The 17912-nt window shown below is 36.0% G+C and overlaps 1 protein-coding gene across 5 annotated transcripts in view; it reads left to right on the top strand.

Moving 5' to 3' along the window:
* Window positions 1–17912, top strand: part of HDAC9 (histone deacetylase 9) — a 452666-nt gene that overhangs the window by 22138 nt on the left and 412616 nt on the right. For all 5 annotated transcript variants that reach the window (XM_079302270.1, XM_079302269.1, XM_079302264.1 and 2 more), the window contains exon 2: window positions 11032–11142. In XM_079302270.1, coding sequence (XP_079158396.1) covers window positions 11124–11142 — 19 coding nt within the window. In that variant the 5' untranslated portion in view covers window positions 11032–11123. The remainder of the gene's footprint in view (window positions 1–11031; window positions 11143–17912) is intronic.

Below are 17912 nucleotides of genomic sequence, written 5' to 3'. Positions count from 1 at the left end.
GTTTTGTTTGTTTTTTTCCTCACTGCTGGAAGATCCCTCTTGCTCAACGTTATATAGAAAAGAGAAAAGTTGCCTTTCACATTCCTTACCCCAGCCATGCGCTGGAATCCTAGTTCTGTTCCACTTCCCCATTTATTGTGTCCTTTCCTGCCTCTGTGCCTTTGCTAACCCATCTGTGCACTTTCCTTGGAGTCCCACAGGCTGAAGGAATGTCCTATTTTATTTGACATTAGTTTTGTTTATGTTAGTTTGACAAGTGATGGTTGGACTTACAATTGCTTCTGCAACCTGAAAATATATTTTTAAAGATGACATATTTGCTTTTCAGTTTCAAGTTCTATCAGGCTCTTGAAGTTATGCAGCAGTAATTAAAAACATTAATGCATTATCTAAAGTTTACAATTAACATGATAGATTTGGATAAGTCACAGACCAAGTTCTATGTAACTTCCCTGCCAAGCCAGGGATAAATACCCATTTTTATGTGTAAGAAAACAGCTTTTGCTATTCTTTTACCTATTTTAGTGGTAGCAGCGAGAGAAATAGTCTCACTGAAGCATAAAATGAATTCTATGATTTTGTTTGATGGTTGGCATCTGCATTTTCTGCAAGCTGAACAAACCAAGTGTCCTCAGCTGCTCTTACAAGGCAAGACTTACAAAGTCTTGCACAGTGCTTGAGGTGGGTCCACCCCAGAGCAGAGCAGGACAGTCACATCCCTCAGCCAGCTGTTGATGCTGTGCTTGAAGCACTCCAGGAACATTTTGGCTTCCAGGGTGTACCATTGACTTAGACTCAGCTTGGTATTGACTGGGATCCTCAGATCTCTTTCCTGGCTGTTCACAAATGCAGCCTCTTCCATGGATATTCAGAATGCTGATGTTAAAAGAATGGAAAGAAAAATAACCAAGCTTTTAATGTATTTAAACAACATCTTTATATGTTTCATGTGTTTGTGGTGGCAGGTGCAATGTCGTACATCACAAGTGTTTGCCAAAACCATCGAGTTTTAGTTCCAGCTGTTTTCATCCAGTCAGGATTGATGAAAAAGCATTGAGTCACCCTTAGCCTTGGTTTTCCTTGTTGTGCTTCTGTTTTCACCGGAATTAAATGCAGTTTCTTTGTATGGGCAGAAAAATGATTTGGAGTTTTTTGTTTTGCTGTGCATGTGGTTTTTCTTGTAGTTTTTTTCTTTTTTTTCTCCCCCAAGTAGTCATGAAACTTGGTGATTTAGATTCTTGAGGTTCTGAAATCTGTGACTCAGAAGTGAATTTGAGTGTGGAAAAGAAGAAGCCCACACAGTGAGCTTCAGTTCGGTTCAGTTGTGATTCCTACAGTTGTAATCCTAACAAGGAGGGAAAATGAGTCTGTTGGTAAGAAGTCCATTATTTTTTGTATGTGTGTAGCTAGATGCAAAAGTACATGGGTACAGAATTCATTTTATTAAATTGGGAAATTTACCTGTAGCTTGTTGCTCAGTATAAATTTTAATTTTTTTTTTCTTTTTTTTGGAACTTATAGTGATATTTATGTCTGATATTTACAAATGTGGGAACTTCCTTTTAATTAAGTGTAGGTACAAAGAAATTTGCATTAAATATCATTGCAAGTATATATGTATATCCATATATCTGATGGGTGCATCTGATGATTTTATGTGTGTTGGGTCTTACTTTATTTGCTCAGCCCTCAAACACTGAGCAAGAGTCGACAAGAGCTTGGGCAGAATGTGGGTTGTGTTTAACTTTTCCCCTCCTCCTGCACAAGACTTACTTTCCATGAGCTTCATGAATGTTATTAATTTTTCCCATTATTTTGTTCTGCTACTGCTAAATGACAATACACACTTGGAGGAGATCAGAATTTTCTCAGAAGTGCTGATTTATGATATGAATTGATCACCCAGGTGCATTAATAAGTCTTTTGCATTGCTGTCAAGTTCCTGTAGGAAAGATGTACTATAATATTAATTCATAAATTATCAAAGAAATATTTTTTTTCCAGTAACATTGGTGAAATAACAGAAAACTTTTTGAGCATGAAAATAATTTTCAGTTGTCAACCCATGATCCAATATAACTGTCTGACACAGGGAGTCTGTTTTCTTGGTTTGTATTCCACTGCTGAAAATGCCAAAGTATTAATCAAACTTCCATGTATCTTTTAGTCTCTGCTGAATCATACTCTTAAAACATGTCAGTTTAGAATTAAACCTTGTCTTGCGAAAACAAGTTAGGCTCTACATTAAAGAAATATATTGTCAAAGGATATTCAGTGCAAATGTTCTTCAAAGCATCAGCTGCAGTGAAAGGTTTATTTTCTTGTAAGACAAGCTCTACAAAATTTGTTACTTATCAAATGCTGCAAATAACTATTTCAACAATTAGAGACTTTGTGATAATAGTTCTTTAGAATTGAAAAGACAAAACTGAAGCCTAATGTATCTAGAACTTGTCTAATCTTTGATAAAATTCAGTGACAGCACAAATAAGTTTTTCTTGTGGGGTAAGTTTTCATAAAATAATTCATCTTATATGTTATTTTGCCATTTATATGATTTCCTGAAGAAAATTTGGCTGAAGCTTGTTTTTAATGAACTGAAAACTACTTGGCCATTTAGCAACAGAAGCTAAAGAAATCTTGATTTTTATAAAGACAAAAATCATTTTGCTGCTAAGCAGATAAACCCACTTTTCCATCATAGATTGAAATGGAAAATTTTGACTCCTCTCAGCTACTTTTAATGCATGAAATAACACTGGACATCAATCATCTCATGTAATGAATCACAACTATGAAAAATTTACAAGAGGAGTTTGCTTCTACTTCTTTCTAAGCTTGCTGACAGCTTCTACTTTGTCTATAGGTACTAATGTGATTTTATCACTCTGTAAAAATCTAAAAGTTATCAGTCTCCACTGTGGGTGTGTCTGTTTCTTTGTATTCTGGGGACTCCTGGCCTAAAATTGTCATTAGTTTGTATTTTCCTTGTCTTACTCCTGTATAATATTTGGTTTTCTAGAGAATTGTCCATCACATGCAAGTCAGAATTACAAACAATCCAATTATTCCTGCAGATTTTAAGTTCTCTGCTTTATATTTCTTCAAATATTTGTTTCTCAGATTAATATTTTAAGATGAGTAAGTGATTTAAAAATACATTTTTTCCTAAAATGGTGCCTCATATCATAAGTGGCTAGGACTTGCCCAAAACAAGAAATATATGTGTGTATAGAAGAGTACAATGGGTGCCTGTAAATGAGGTAACACTTCTACAGCTTTTTGACTATGCCTGTGTCACTGAATGCATCTGAGACTGGATACTCTTTAGAGGAGAAACTGGTATACATGAGAAGGTCATGCTTGAGACCTGTGTTTTGAAGTCCATAGAAATTTGCTAATTCAAAGGCATGGAGGCATGCTGTTCCATATTTGAAATTTCAAAAACATTTTGATAACTTTTAAAGGTCAGTTAAATAACAGAGCATTGAATGTCTTATTACACGGATTTAATTCTGGATGGGACATCTAGCTCCTAATTTAATAGAAGTAGCAAAAGTGGTTCAGAAGAAACCAAAGAGGGTTTTGTACCCTCCATGGAAGGGCTGAAGAGTAGAAGAATATTATGATGATTCACCTTGAGGTTTGTCTGGATTCATCCAAACCAAGTGTCAAAGCAAAGCTTACAGAGACATATTGTGCTCTAAAAATAAGAACTGTTTGCAAATTAGGTGCTCTTGAATATGATAAGCCATGCTAATATATATATATAAGCATAAAATCTAACAAGAATATGGATTTTTTAAGGGTATTTTGTTATAACTTCTCTCTAGCCTTTTTGAAGGCATTGGTGAGATTCCCAAGTGTTTTTGATCACATCAAAATGATTAATCACTGCATGCTAAGGAAGGTTTCAGTGAGAGAGAGTATGTATTTTTGTCTTAAAATCAGCAAAAAATATTAAATTCAACAAATTTTACTGAAAGTAAGTTTTTGGGGATTTCAAATTAAATTTTTATAATGTCCGAGGCATTCTATGCATGAAGTTGCTCTTCTAAAATTTTATTATATTTTTTCCTTTCAACCATCACATGCTCTCAAGTTTTCTTTAAGAGCTGGAAAGCAAAGCAAGACTGATTCCTTCAGAGAGCCATTCAAATCACAGACCAAGCATCTGAAACTGCCTTTGGAGGCTTTCAATTCTAGATAAGTAGGCTCTTCTTGTTGAGTCTGTCTAAAACAGACAAACTTTCATAGGGAGTTGATAATTCTCATTGTTTCAAGAGAGATGTTCTATTATTCAAAATTAATATGATGTTGCAGAAATGCAAAAGTGTTTTTTGTGTGAAGGAAGCTTTGATGTTCTGATACTTTCTATTTATAAAGTCCTACTGTAGTAAATATTCAGGTGTTGTGCATGCCAGATTAAACTCAAAATATAAAAAGGTAGTTGTTCTACTGCCCTACATGTGAAAAAATAGAGTAAAAAAAAAAAGGAATAATGAGGAACTGTGTTGGTGTCTCTAGTTCTTCATGGGTAGCTATATGTCAGTTACCACACTGTGCAACAAGGTCAGTAACAGCTGAGATACAAATTAGTTTAAGAAAAAGGAAGGGGAAGTGGTTGGGAGAAAGTTATTTTTCATCTGGTGAAAAGGCAAACATAAAAGAAAGCTGAAGTGTTGTGTACTACATATCTTGTACATCAGCTCTACTTTGTGAGGGCACATCTGAATGGCATAAAGGAAGAAACCAGGACAACTTAAGCTGCAGCAGAAGTATTTCTGCAGTTGTGTGGTGAACAGGTTCCAAGTCCTGATGAGGTTGAGAGAAAAAAGGCTGTTTGGCTTTTTTTTTTTTTTAAGCTATATTATATTTCTAACTGATTCCACTGTGAAACAGAGTAGAAGCTTGTGCCAATTTGTTGTAATTGGCATAGTAGAAGTCCAGCCAGCAGGGTAGCAACATGTTATTTAATCCTGTTGATTGATGCCTTGGATTCTCTTTTGGTGGAAAATATCATCTCATTCTTGATTTCTAGAAAACTTATTTGCTTCATCTCTGTAGTAGGCAATGAATGTAATAGAGTTGTTGAAATAGCTGTGTGGCTTTATTGCTTGCTTTAAAGAGTTTCAGGAAGGAGGATTTGTTTTGCTGGACAGAAGTCTGAGCCTTTCCCAGCTGTGTGAGTCGTGTGCTCACAGCATGAGTGAGGTCTAACACTGCTGAATATTGCATAAGAGTATTAACTTGTTGGTCAAAATAAATAGTTGCATGTTAGAAGTATAGCTGAGGATTCTGTACAGATTCTGTAAGATGTGCATTTCTGTTAGGCACTCCATCAAAGATTATTTTGTTGGGGAAGTAAAAAGAGTGTGACAGTCCAGTATTTGCTGGAGTGGTTCTTTTATACAAAACCTTCAAAGTCATGTGCTACAGAATTGTTACAGACTTCAAAAAGTCTTTAAGTAGATACCTAATTAAGAATAAGATGCCTGAATCCCTTATGGCAAAATACTGAATCCTGCACTGAGCTCTGGATTCTGAAGGCTTTGCTGTAGAGCCACTAAATTCCCACTGAAAGCAGTTATATACCCCGATGTCTATGGGACTAGACTTTGGTCTTTTTACTGCAAGAAAATCGGGACTGTATTTGCATATAAAAGTCACTGAATAATTGCATGTGCTGGTAATGTCCTGGCTTTGGTTTAGCTTTCACTTGTTCTACATTTTAAAACCAATTATAATAGCCATTTGCTTTTTGAATTAATGTCCTTAAGTACTTTGTCTTGGAATTCACAGCATTCCTTAGCACCTTACCACCTTTTCCATATGCGGGCTTACTTCCTAATCAAATTTAGAAGTTTGATACAAGCTTAGAAGGGTTCAATTTGGCATTCTGGATTTGGCTTACATGGGTGTAAATCGCTTCAGTAAAAGTTGATTGTGATTTGTCTTCCAGTCATTTTGTTGTTATGTATTTTTTATTATTTTTTCTAAGGTCTATAGCTTGATTTCCTTTTAATCCAATGTTCAATTAGAATCTGTATGAATACATATGAAGAATTCAATAATTTTCTTTTGAAAAATACATATTTTTTTAAACCATTATGCTTCTCATATTCTAGAGAGAGCAACAATTGTTCTTTTGGGTTTTTGTTTTTAAGCTTTCATTTATTTTAATTGAGCTTCCTGCTGAACTGTTCATTGGACAACAGAATATGTACTAATTCTTACAGCTTTTTTACATGTTTGGCTTTTTAACACAGGGACTGTTAAATGTGAGAAGTGAATATTTCCTTCTTATGACACTTGAGCACTTTTGGCACTTAATGACCTCCAGCATTTTAATCTCAATTCCAAACAACAATTTTGTTTCAAAGTAACTGAAAGCTATTTTAAAGCAATATATGCAGCAGAGAAACAACTAGATGTGTTATTAAATGTGCTGACCTATCATGTTCAGAATTTAATGAAGCTTATAATTCTATATTTTTATCCACAAAATTTTTCATGATTTTCTAGACCCCTTTGCAAATAGAGGTATTTTAGGTAAAAAATCCTCTTGAAAGAGAAAGATCTGGAAGATACCTCCAGGATGTAGTTTTTAAAACTATGAATTAATTTCAGAAGTTCTCATGAAAAATTCATCTTGGGCATGGGGAAAATAGAAGTAGAAATATAGATTTCATCTGAATTCTGTTGATTTATATTCATTGCCTCCTATCTCAGAAACTCAATTCCCAGAAGAATTTTGAAGTATAGACACAAGATAGAAAAAATGTAGTCAGTGAATATAGTTTTGGGACAACACAGTGAGAGATGGCAGTTTAAAGGGATGGTGTTAACTTGAAATGCTTATTTGTGTTAGAAAACACTGTACCTACAATGTAGTCATGAGAAACATAAGGTTTGTGGTGGCTGGTGGGCATGAAAACCTACATTCCATCTTGCACCCTTCTTCTGTAGCAATTTCAAAGGTACAGCAGTCATTGAAACATATGAACTACTGAATTTCCTTTGAAGAAAAAGAGGAACTTTTATGGTTCCTGGATAAGCAAATGCAAGTTGTTAATGTGTAGCATCACCTCCAGTGATATACATGAAGGTAGAAATAACTTTACTGTATATTGTGCTGTAGACTAAAATAGCAGCTTGATAATGAGTAAAGGATGAATTATCATTCAGTTAAAATGTAGTGTAAAATAAAAACCCCTTAGCAGGTTAGTGTTGAAATGTTAAAATGTAGTGCCTTAAGAAGAGCACTTAGTCTATCCTAAATCCTGGAGCCCCTTGCTGTACCTTAGTATCTTCAGGAATTTTGTGCTGTTTTTTGTGAGTGGGGATGGAGCACAAATTCATCTCCCAATGAACCAAGCATCCCTCATGAAATTTTAATGCACAGTGGCCTGTGCTGTACTTTTTTAATTTTCAGTGCTAACATTAAAAAATGTGGCATTCTATTTTGCAGTGTCTAATTTGCACTATGACATTCCTTCAGAAAAAGAAAAGAAATGAAGCATGTCAGCTCATGAGTAGAAGTGTATTTGAATGAGTATCTGTGTTGTGAATATAATTCTGTATATGGTGATGTGGAATTTTTCATGTTCTAAATATGAGCTTTGACAATGTGAGCCTTGTATCATATTTACAAGGAGTTGTTAAAACTGAACCTGAACAACAACATTCAGCTTAGTGAAAGCTTTGCATTTACATGAAATATATGGAAATTTAGTTTCAGGAAGGATGCCAACTGCCACTTCATTAAATATAAGACTACCAGTACAGTTGAATTTCCAAAATTCCTTAACAAATCTTTTTATGGGAATCCCAGCAGAACACTTTCTTATACTGGAATTATTCTCACTAGGTTTACTGCAATGAATATTCAGTGCTGATGCTGTCTTTAGTGATCTTGAAAAGGGAAAATCATATATTCTCAGAATATCTCCAGACCTGTGGAGGTACCTAGTCCACAGTCTTCTTCAAGGCTGGGTCAGCTACAGCAAGTTGCCCAAGACTGTGTACAATCTCCAAGGATGGAAACACCAAAAACTTGCTGGGCAGCCTATTTCTTAGCTGTTTGGCCTCAGTAACAGGGGTAAAGAACCTTCTGATGTTTACATGGAATTGCCATATTTCAGTTTGTGCACATTGCTCTTCTTCTCTCTCTCTGGGGATCACTGAGAACAGTCTTGTTCTGTCTTTACTGCTTTTGACCTAGCTACTCTGCAGCAGGGCACCTCCTTTGCCTCTGACCTTGGGCCTTTTTCTGTTTCTCTGACACCCACCCCAGCCTTGGCACACACATTCAGTAGATCCAGTTTCTGTAGTCCATTGAAGTCCCTCTGAATGACAGCAGAACCATCTGCTCTGTCAATCACTCCTTCCAGCTTGAATCCTCTGTAGAATTGCTGAGGTTATGCTCTGTGCCATGAGCCAGGTCCTCAATGAAAAGCAGCACTGGAACCAGTGTTGACCCCTGGGGGATCCATTGAAGGGACTTTGGCCTCCAGATCACAACCCTTAGAGCTTGGCAGCACAGACTGTTTTCAGCCACCTTGCTGTTCACTTTCCTGCATTTCAGTTTGTGAGGATGTTCTGGGGAATGCTGCTGGCAGCTTTTATTATTCAAGATAAACATTTTCAGCTCTCCCCGATCTATTTTCTAACTATTTAATTGTAGAAAACTGTCATGTGGGCCAAGCATGATTTTCCTTCATAAATAAAAGCTGCCTATTTCCCACCTCCTTCCAGTCCCTCACAGGCTTGGAAATTGTTTCCAGAATTATTTGGCCCATCACCTTCCAAAACACTGAGTTGAGGATGACTGGCCTTTGGTTCCCTGTATTCTTTGTCCTTCCTGAAGACAGGAGAGATGTTTGCTCTCTCATGGTCTATTTGAAACTCCCTGATAGTCATGACCTTTCAAAGCTGTTCTGGGAGTGGCTTTGCAGTGGTGCTGTCCAGGTCCCTCATGGGAGCATCCATCCCATTGGGTCACATGAACTCATGTGTGGCCAGTGTGTTTAAATCTTCTTTAACTGGATTTTCTTCTCCAAGGCTCAATGTTCCTTGTTCCAGAAGAGAAGTTGCTTTTTTCTACAGTTTCAGCCCAGCTGATATGCATAATCCAGTACAGCATTGGTGTGACCACTGTTTTGAGTATAGAATGTCACACAAATGGAATATTTGCAGTGACAGGAGCATGTCAATCGTTATCTACTAATCTCTCTCACACACACAACTATCCCAATTATTTATATTGGGAGAAAGAAATTAAGATTTTTTTTTGTGAGGAGAAAGCTTACCCATTTGAGAGTGCAGCTGGAGCTGACCACTTGTTCTCTGCTCTCATGTGGGTTTCAAATATTTGCTTCGATGGGAGGTCTACACAAAGCAAATTTACACAAAATTAGAGTTTCAGTTCCTAATGCCCAGAATTTTCCTAATGCTCAAAAATACTATGTTTACTTTAAATATATGCTGAAAATTCACTCAAGTAAAGTCCACAGTTATGCATCAATATCCTTTTCTTGGTTTCTGAGAGAAATCACATCATCCCACCTGAGGCAGGATGCTGAATGAATGGATGCTGGATTCACTGGGAATTATTTTTTTCATGATCTATGTAGCTGCTAAGATAAAAATGAGTTCAGTAAAATTAAGTAGAATCTTAGAACTCCTGAACTGTGTCTTAGTTTTACTTTTATTGATTAATCTTGGAGCTTTATGCCTGCTGCAGCCAAAGTAAGGATCTGCCCAAGTGCACGTTTTGGATAGGCTTAACAGTAGAGTCTGTTCAGTTTTATAGCACTTCCATCTGATATTTGGTGATTTCTGATGCATGAAGCAAGCAAGGGAAAGTAATTAGGATTTTCATGAAGGATTGAGAATTTTGGTTTTACAGGTGCTGTCTGCTGGAGTGCTGGTTGTGTCCAAATATCATGCCTATTTGGGCAGTGTATGTCCAGCTTGCTTTAGGGGGCATAACAGCAGAAGTTCCTTATCTAAAAGTGTGATTTGCCTTTCTTAAATGATAATGATGCTAAACTTAAATGATTATACTTGGTTAAAATGTAATTTACTATCTCAAATTTGGCTGAGCTCAGCTTGAAACTAAATGTGCAGTTGGTAGTTTAAAAAAAGTGACAAAAGCTGCTAAAATATTCATCACTAAGAATATCTTTGACTACTTAGATACTTCAGGAGCAGTGGCTGAATAGGATAGTCACATTCGTAATGCACTACAACCTTCTCTCTCATTATGCTGTTTATATCATGCTTGAATGAAAATATATTTTAGTTCCCTGAAAGCCTCTTCTCTGTAGCTTTAAACTTTCAGCAGATGGGAGTATTAGAGGAGAATTTTTGCCTCTGCTTCTGTACTGAGCTGAGAATGTCACAGGACTGTGAAAGGATTTCAGCCAAATTGCAGAACCTTCCTTGCCCTGCTCTTCAGCAGCCCACGCCATTAGCAGCTCCTTTGGGGTATCAGAGATGTCATTAGCTTGTCATGGGAGATCCCTTCAGCTGTGCTAATTATTTCAACAAGTTCTATTCATGAGCTCTCCAAGCACTGGAGCTTTAGGAGGTACTAGTTATTCCAGAGACTTTTGAATGCAGATCAGTTTCTGCACTTTCATGTTTCAATCCTGACTGCAGTAAATCTGAGAATTGGCCACTCCTTAGACATAAGGATGTAACCCAGATGTTTGTACCTCATGGCTTCTATTTCATATAATACTCTAATCACAGAGGAGAGAGAAAGGACACAGTTCATGCTTTGCTTTCTGGTGTTCTTATGTGACTGTGGATGGGCTATAATGCAAATTTCTAGCTGAGGTGCTCTGAAGCTTTAGGATTCTGGTATTGAGTCTTTCAGAGGCCATAGCTCTTGAATTTGCACACTATAGAAGAGATTTTAAATGTTCCTCTGTTTAAGTGTGTTTGACATAATAATATTCTCTTAAAAATATTATGTTGTTAACAAACAATCAAAGATGTTTTTTTCTTCTTTATTTTACTCAGATTCACTCCACTTCCAGAAGAATCTCAAAATCTGAACAACTTCTTCCACAGTTTGCTTTGTACTTTAACAAGATATCATTCCATTAAGAACAATGAGCTCCACAACGCCAGGTCAGTTTGTTTATATTTATACTTCACTTCCTACAGAAAACTGTACTTTCTTAGGAATTATATAATCCTTTGTGTTGATGAAATTAATTTAGCAAATGGCTGATATGCAACATTTCTTATAAAACAGGACAATGGCTGTTTAGGCAGAAAAGGATATCTTATCACAGTTGAATTTTAAAGCCAGTATAATCCTACAGTACATTTAAATTTTTTTTTTTGTTTTTTCTTAAGAAACTGATTAGTCATGATCTGACATGAATAGGCATTTTGTAACCTTTTAGTTCTTAATATGTGTAATTAGACAATAATTTATTTTCTGCCTTTGCACAGATGCTTCTTTTAATGAAAGAATTCACATTGTATCCTGTTATTTTTCTGTTTAGCTCCAAAGTCATCTTTGCCCATAATAGGCATTCTTTGCAGAGCTTCCTCCTTTAAATATGTGTAATTAACAATGGTCTCTGAACCTGCTTTACCCAATGCCTGCAAAATGAGTCACTGAACTGCAGGTTCACTTGATAGAAAGCGAACTATCAGTAGCTGTTTAAACTTCCAGGAAAACAGAATGCTGCATATGGAACATGCCTTGACTTCAGTTCTTTTGAGGAGTGAGAGTCCCCAATTCAAATCTCTGCAACGTCCCATATGGTTCACACTTTGTTCACCCACACTTGAAGTATCTATTCCTAGTACTGTTGGTAAAATAACCCTTTACAGGTGGCTTATTTTATGACTGCTTCAGTTTTGTGCAAGCAGCCTATAAAAGCATCAGGGAAAACACTGTAATACTTTGTGAGCTGTATTTATCTGTACTATTGCATAGAAATTTAATTCAGCAAGTGTTTTTTGAGAATTGTTGATTGTAGTATTAAAAACTGGCAATAGGTTTTACATCAGATGGAGTCAAGCATAGCTGGGTTTCAGATTTGGCTTCTTTTTCTTATAGTGCAATTTGGTGCATGCAGTGAATTTTCCATACAGAGCACAACAGAGCATTCAGCAGAAAGGCACATCTTTATCTGTGTCACAGTGGTACTTAATAGAAAATACTCTTGTACTTTCCTAAACATACAGTTCAAATGTCAAGATACTCCAGCTGATTTGGTATCCTTCTAACATTTCTTCTTTTGTGTTATTTACAGTCTGTGGAAAGAGCCAAAAATTAAATTCTCTCTCACACAAAGTAAATTTTCCACTACTTTTATTGGTATGAAGAAAGAAGATAGCAAACATGAATCCATATTTATTGTGTGTTTCTGCAGGCTACATCTAATGCAAGAGAAACAATCAGTATAACCAGATTAGTATTAAAGGTAGTTAGATACTTCAGGAACATCACTTTTGGTAGGAGTTAGGTGCCTAAATATCTTTAAATCTACTACTTACTGTTCCCCATCATTAGAGTTTCCCTCTGAAAAGTGAGTTGCTTCACCAACCATTTGAATACACCTCTGTGGCATGTACAGAAATGCAGTATTCAAGGGCAGTGTCAGCCTTGGGATCCCCATTTTTCTTTCCCTCAATGAAACAGCATGAGGCAGGATTTATTTGGACTTTAGTCTTGCATCCTGCTTAAAGTTAATGCCATGAACTGGAGGAGGATGAGTGTCTCCATGTGGCATCTCTTCTGTCCCCCAACTGAGAGAGGCTGAGATGTTCTGTGGAGTGTTTTGTCACCTTTTAGAAGTCACTGAAATTTCTGGTTCCAGTGCAGTCCCTGTAATAGAGTGGTAGGAGAAGCTGCCATTTCTCTGAGCAGCTAACATTTGATTTGAATTTTTTATAAGAAAAACATTACTAAATTTTCTTATTGCATCCATAGTAACTGAGTTCCCCTTTTCCAGTCCTCTTCAAGTGTGCATATTTTTATACATGGCCAATGTCTTTGTCCCATTGCAAGTGTTATTGCTATATTGTTTTTTATGAAGGTTAACCTTATGAGACAAAGAGATGGAAGGGCAATTCCATTCAACTTTAAAGGTCTCTTCTGACCAAAACTATTTTATGACTCTGTGATTCAAATGATTCACTTGCAATTTAGGTCTAAAATATGTATCAGGTTGTGGTTGTTTTACTTGTAAGATGTTACAGTAGTTGCAAATGTCTCTAGTATTCCAAAAGAAGAATTAATGAATTGCCAGTGACATGAGCAGCTTCTTCCTATGATGGCAAGCCTGTGGTAGGGCAGTTCTTTTATTTATGGCTTGTAATTTGAATGGCAAAAGCCTGAGAGTTCAGTAGTGTTAGAGTTGGGGGTTTTGTGCTTTTTCTTTTTTATTCCTAATCATCTTGATTTCCTTCAGGGAATAGGTTGTTATACTCTGCTACATCCAGTGGTTAGGGAGTTTGAAATAATTTTTAAGTGGCATGCTTTAAACACATGCAGTGTACAGACAGTATTTATGACCCTTTTTTCCTATGGTGCAACACCATGATGCTATCTCATTTGAATACCAATCTGTGTCTGGTACATAAGACCTGTGAAATTTTCATAATATATGGTAAATGTTGATATTTTGGGTTATGGTTGTAGGTTACAATGAAATAGTGAATGTACTTTTTTTGCAATGTATCCAGACCACATATATCTATATAGCTTGTGTATGTACATTCATACATACTCTTTACACAGAAGATAACTATATTTAAAAACAGAGAGAAGAAAGAGCAAGATGCAAACTGGTAAAGCAGTACTTGAGAGGTATAGGCCAGCTCACTTCATGGATGGTTTGTTCTGTCAATGAAGAATTCTAAAATGCTTTAGAAAGAATTGTGCGCACTATGCTAAATTTCTGTGGTTTTATGATGGGATGTGGTTAGTGAAAAAACTTATTTCTTTAGAATTGCTTTCCCTTCAAACCTAAATTGTCTGGAAGCCCATTGAAGTACCTTATGTGGAACAAACAAAATTCATGCATATTTTATTCAACCATTATCTGAGAAACCTCTTTGGATAGAGTTTGTTTGTAGAACCAATGCACATCAGTATTTCCTTATATTGTATGATGCAATGAATGTGGGGCCTGCAGCATAGCAACATCTACTTGCAACAGCTCTGTAGCCCATTAAATTGATCCCAGCTCTTTGAACCTTCAGGGACCAGGCTCTTGCTAATCTATGAAGCTATTAGGTGAATGCTGAATCTCAACAGGGAAAGGGGCTGATGTTTGCTTTGCTTGTTATGAATTGTAAGATCATTAAGGAAGTGTTTGCATTCTGTGTCTGTATGTTCTGAACTGATTACTGCTCATAAAAAGCATTGGTTAGGAAAAGAAGATATTTATTTCACAGAATCACAGAATTGTTAGGGGTGACAGGGACCTCTGGAGTAAGCATTCAAATCCCTCTGCCAAGGCACTGTCACCCAGAGCAGGTGGCACAGGAACGTGTCCAGGGGGTTTGGAATGTCTCCAGATAGGGAGACTCCATAGTTTAGCCCATTCCAGTGCTCCGCCACCCCCAACGCAAAGAATTTCTTCCTCACGTTGAGGTGAAACTTCTCGTGTTAGTTTATGGCCATTGCTCCCCATCCTGTAGCTGGGCACCACGAAAGAATCTGGCTCCAATCTCCCAGCACCTGGCATTAAGGTATTTTTATGTTTTAATGAGATCCCTTTCCAGCCTTCTCTTCTCTGGATTAAACTGGCCCAGCACCCACTCTTATGGAAAATAACATCAAGTTTTAAGACAGACATTTTTTGTTTAAATACTGATACATTCCAGTGTTGAATTAATATACTCACAGGTATATTTTGGAGTTCTTTCTCTCTGTCTAGTATTTTGAAGCACATCTTCTATTGACATGGCAGTGTAGTTGGAGATTGTGTCTGTTGTATGTCTTCCAGCTCCATTTCCAAGGATTCTGGCCCTTGGAGAGGATGTTACTCATCTGAAGAGGAGAGAGCTTGCTTCATTTAAAGCATGTGTTGGTTTAATACAGTATTTTTTACCCAGATTTTTTTAAGAAAACAGCATCTATGGGGAACGATGGATTATAAATATTTCTGTGAAGATTCAGATCACAGGTGTTCTTTTTCTAACCTGAGAAGGGAAATGAGTCCAGAGAGATTTCATTTTTTTCCCCCTTTGCTTCTCCTGTCACCCAGATCTTTCGGATTTTATGCTCTACTATTCCTCTTGAAATTCAGAGCAATATCGGAATAGTTAAATGAAAAATATTATATTAAAAAAACAAATATTCTATTAAAAATATTATGTTAAAAAACTAAATTGGTCATGGAATCATTTTAGGGAAGAGAGACAAGTAATATTAATACATGACACTAACAAATTATGAAGGGAAAATACCTGAAACTCTTGACATTTATGGAAGTTTTCTAGATGCTGCAGCTATTGTTAAAATAGCAGTGTTTGGTATCACAATTTCCCAGTGGAAAACTACATATACAGTTCATCCAGTTTCTTGTTTTTGTTATTGCAGACAACTGAAATGGGCAGAGAGTATTTACTGTCCCTGCTTTCTGAGCATTTCAACATGCCTGCATCTGAAGACAAGTTCAAAATGTGTCAGGTTTACTTACATGCAGCTAGGTGAATCAGCTCTTTTATCTATCTGTAAGTACTGAACTGAAATCCAAGTGTGATATATAATATTCTTGAAACAGCTGTCCAAACTTTTCTGCTCTTCAGCAGCATTACTTATTTTTTCATGTCTATAGAATCATCTAAGAGCTTCTATAATCAATAGAAAGTTATATTTCTTAATAAACTGAATGGGAGAGAAAGGAGCTGTATGCTAAATTCTGCCAGCTCCTACTTTTGGATCACTTTCCTGTCATCTTGATTCTGAATTTCTTTGATAGACATTTGTTTGTTCCTCATGAGAAATAGCTTGTTATTCCTCACTGCAAAGCTGACTCCCCCTGTTTCCTTGTTCTGCTTTTCTCTGCATTTTTATAAATAATTTTCCTTGTATTAGTAAAGACTAAATATAGAAAAAGTTCCAAAATGCAACTTTCACTACTGTTTTAAAATTAAAATGCATTGTAAGTTCATGTTGCAGTGCAGTAGCCATCTCTTCACCAGCAGTGGATGCTATGAACAGATGAATATATTGATGAATAATCATGTATCTTACTTTAAAATGTATTTTGTTAACTTTTTGGTAAAAAGATGTAAGAGAACTTTGAGTCCAAAACAAAGAAGTCAATTAAATATCAGAAGGCTAAAACCTCTTCTTCACACGCAGGTCTGTTTTGTCAGGTGTTTAAATTCCATTGGAGTTAAGTGCATGGATCTTTTTCAGATTTCTGACTGCAAACTGAAGGAATCAAATGCATTTGTTCCTTGTGATGACTTTGTGATGGATTTTCCTCAGATTAAAAAATAACAGCCTCACAGGCTGGATTAGATATATATGGAGAATTCACTTAATATGGCTCAATAAGATTCAGGATTAGTAGGTATGTTATCTATTTCTGTCTGTCTATGTATGACAGAGCACTGCAGCTCTGTAAGATCTCCAAAAGGAAAAAATAATCTACAAGCTCAGCCTTAATATGATGTGTGTAAAAGAAGGGGTCTTGCCCCACAGCTCTTCCTGCTATTTTTAACTTTTAATACAAAACATGACTGAGAAGTGCAGCTCAGATTTTGACCTCTTGAATCTCCTTACAGACCTCCAAAATAGTTTCAGTCTGGCATAAATCTTAAGTTTGTCCTTATGAAATATAAAAGGTGTTGCTGTTTAGAGACTCTAATTTTCTCATCATAATTTAAGCCTGACATCTTTATCTAGGTATTTCTAGGTAAAACCCCAATAAGCTTGAATGAAAAATTTAGATTCAGTGTGTTCTGCCACTGGGGATTTGATGTACAAGATTACCAAACAATGAAGAAAATGCTCTGTGCATAAGAAACATAATCTTGTTCACTTGCTATAATATAAGTGTGTAAATACATTGATCTACTTACTATGCTTTTTTTTTTCTTCCTCTTGGAAATAATTTGCACCATTTACAATGAAAATTGATAATTAAAGCATTAAAGTGTTATGGTTCTACTCTTATTTGTGCTTCCATACTTTCACATGTTCATGAAGTTCTATTATTTTGAATGCTAATTCTTCAGATTATAAATGAATAAATAATGACAACAACTAGACTGTGGGTTGTGGGATCAGTTGTTACTTTCAGCAGGTTCAGATTAACTGAAAAAAACTTTTTTGTCTGAAAAGTGTGTTTGGTATAACTTTGTGGTACATTAAGATGATATATACACACAAACTTTAACCTATGCATATTAAAAATATTGCTGTCTCTTCAAACAGAATTGTGCTTGACAATTAGAACTATATTGCTATTTTTTTCAGGAGTCAGTTGTTAATACTAGCTGCTGAATGGGTTTGTTTTTTTCTTTTCTTTTTTTTTTTTTTTTGTCTGGGTCTTAGCCTTTCAAAATAACTATTTTGTTGGCCTGTGTAGCCAAAGCACAGGTCTGACTTTTTGACCATTAGCACTTTAAAAGATAAATTAGTTTTCTGGAAATCTTGAAATGTTTCTAAAGCTTGTAAAGATTCTTTAGAGTGGCTTTTTTAAATTAGAGGTGAAAATTTTTCTCATTTTAAGTATTTTAAGTAAATTATCCTCAGTGCTCACTTAGAACATGCCCCTGTAGAAAGAGCCATCAAATTTATTGTCCAGTGATAAAACACAGTAAACAATAATCCACTGTCCTTTTTGCTGATTAATTGTTTATTAAACCAAGGTGGCACAGTTATGGTGTCATTGGAGTCTAGTGAACTTTAAATA

The sequence above is a fragment of the Erithacus rubecula genome (genome assembly GCF_903797595.1).
Source record: "Erithacus rubecula genome assembly, chromosome: 3".
NCBI classification, from domain to species: domain Eukaryota; kingdom Metazoa; phylum Chordata; class Aves; order Passeriformes; family Muscicapidae; genus Erithacus; species Erithacus rubecula.
This window is presented reverse-complemented; position numbering and strand designations above follow the sequence as displayed.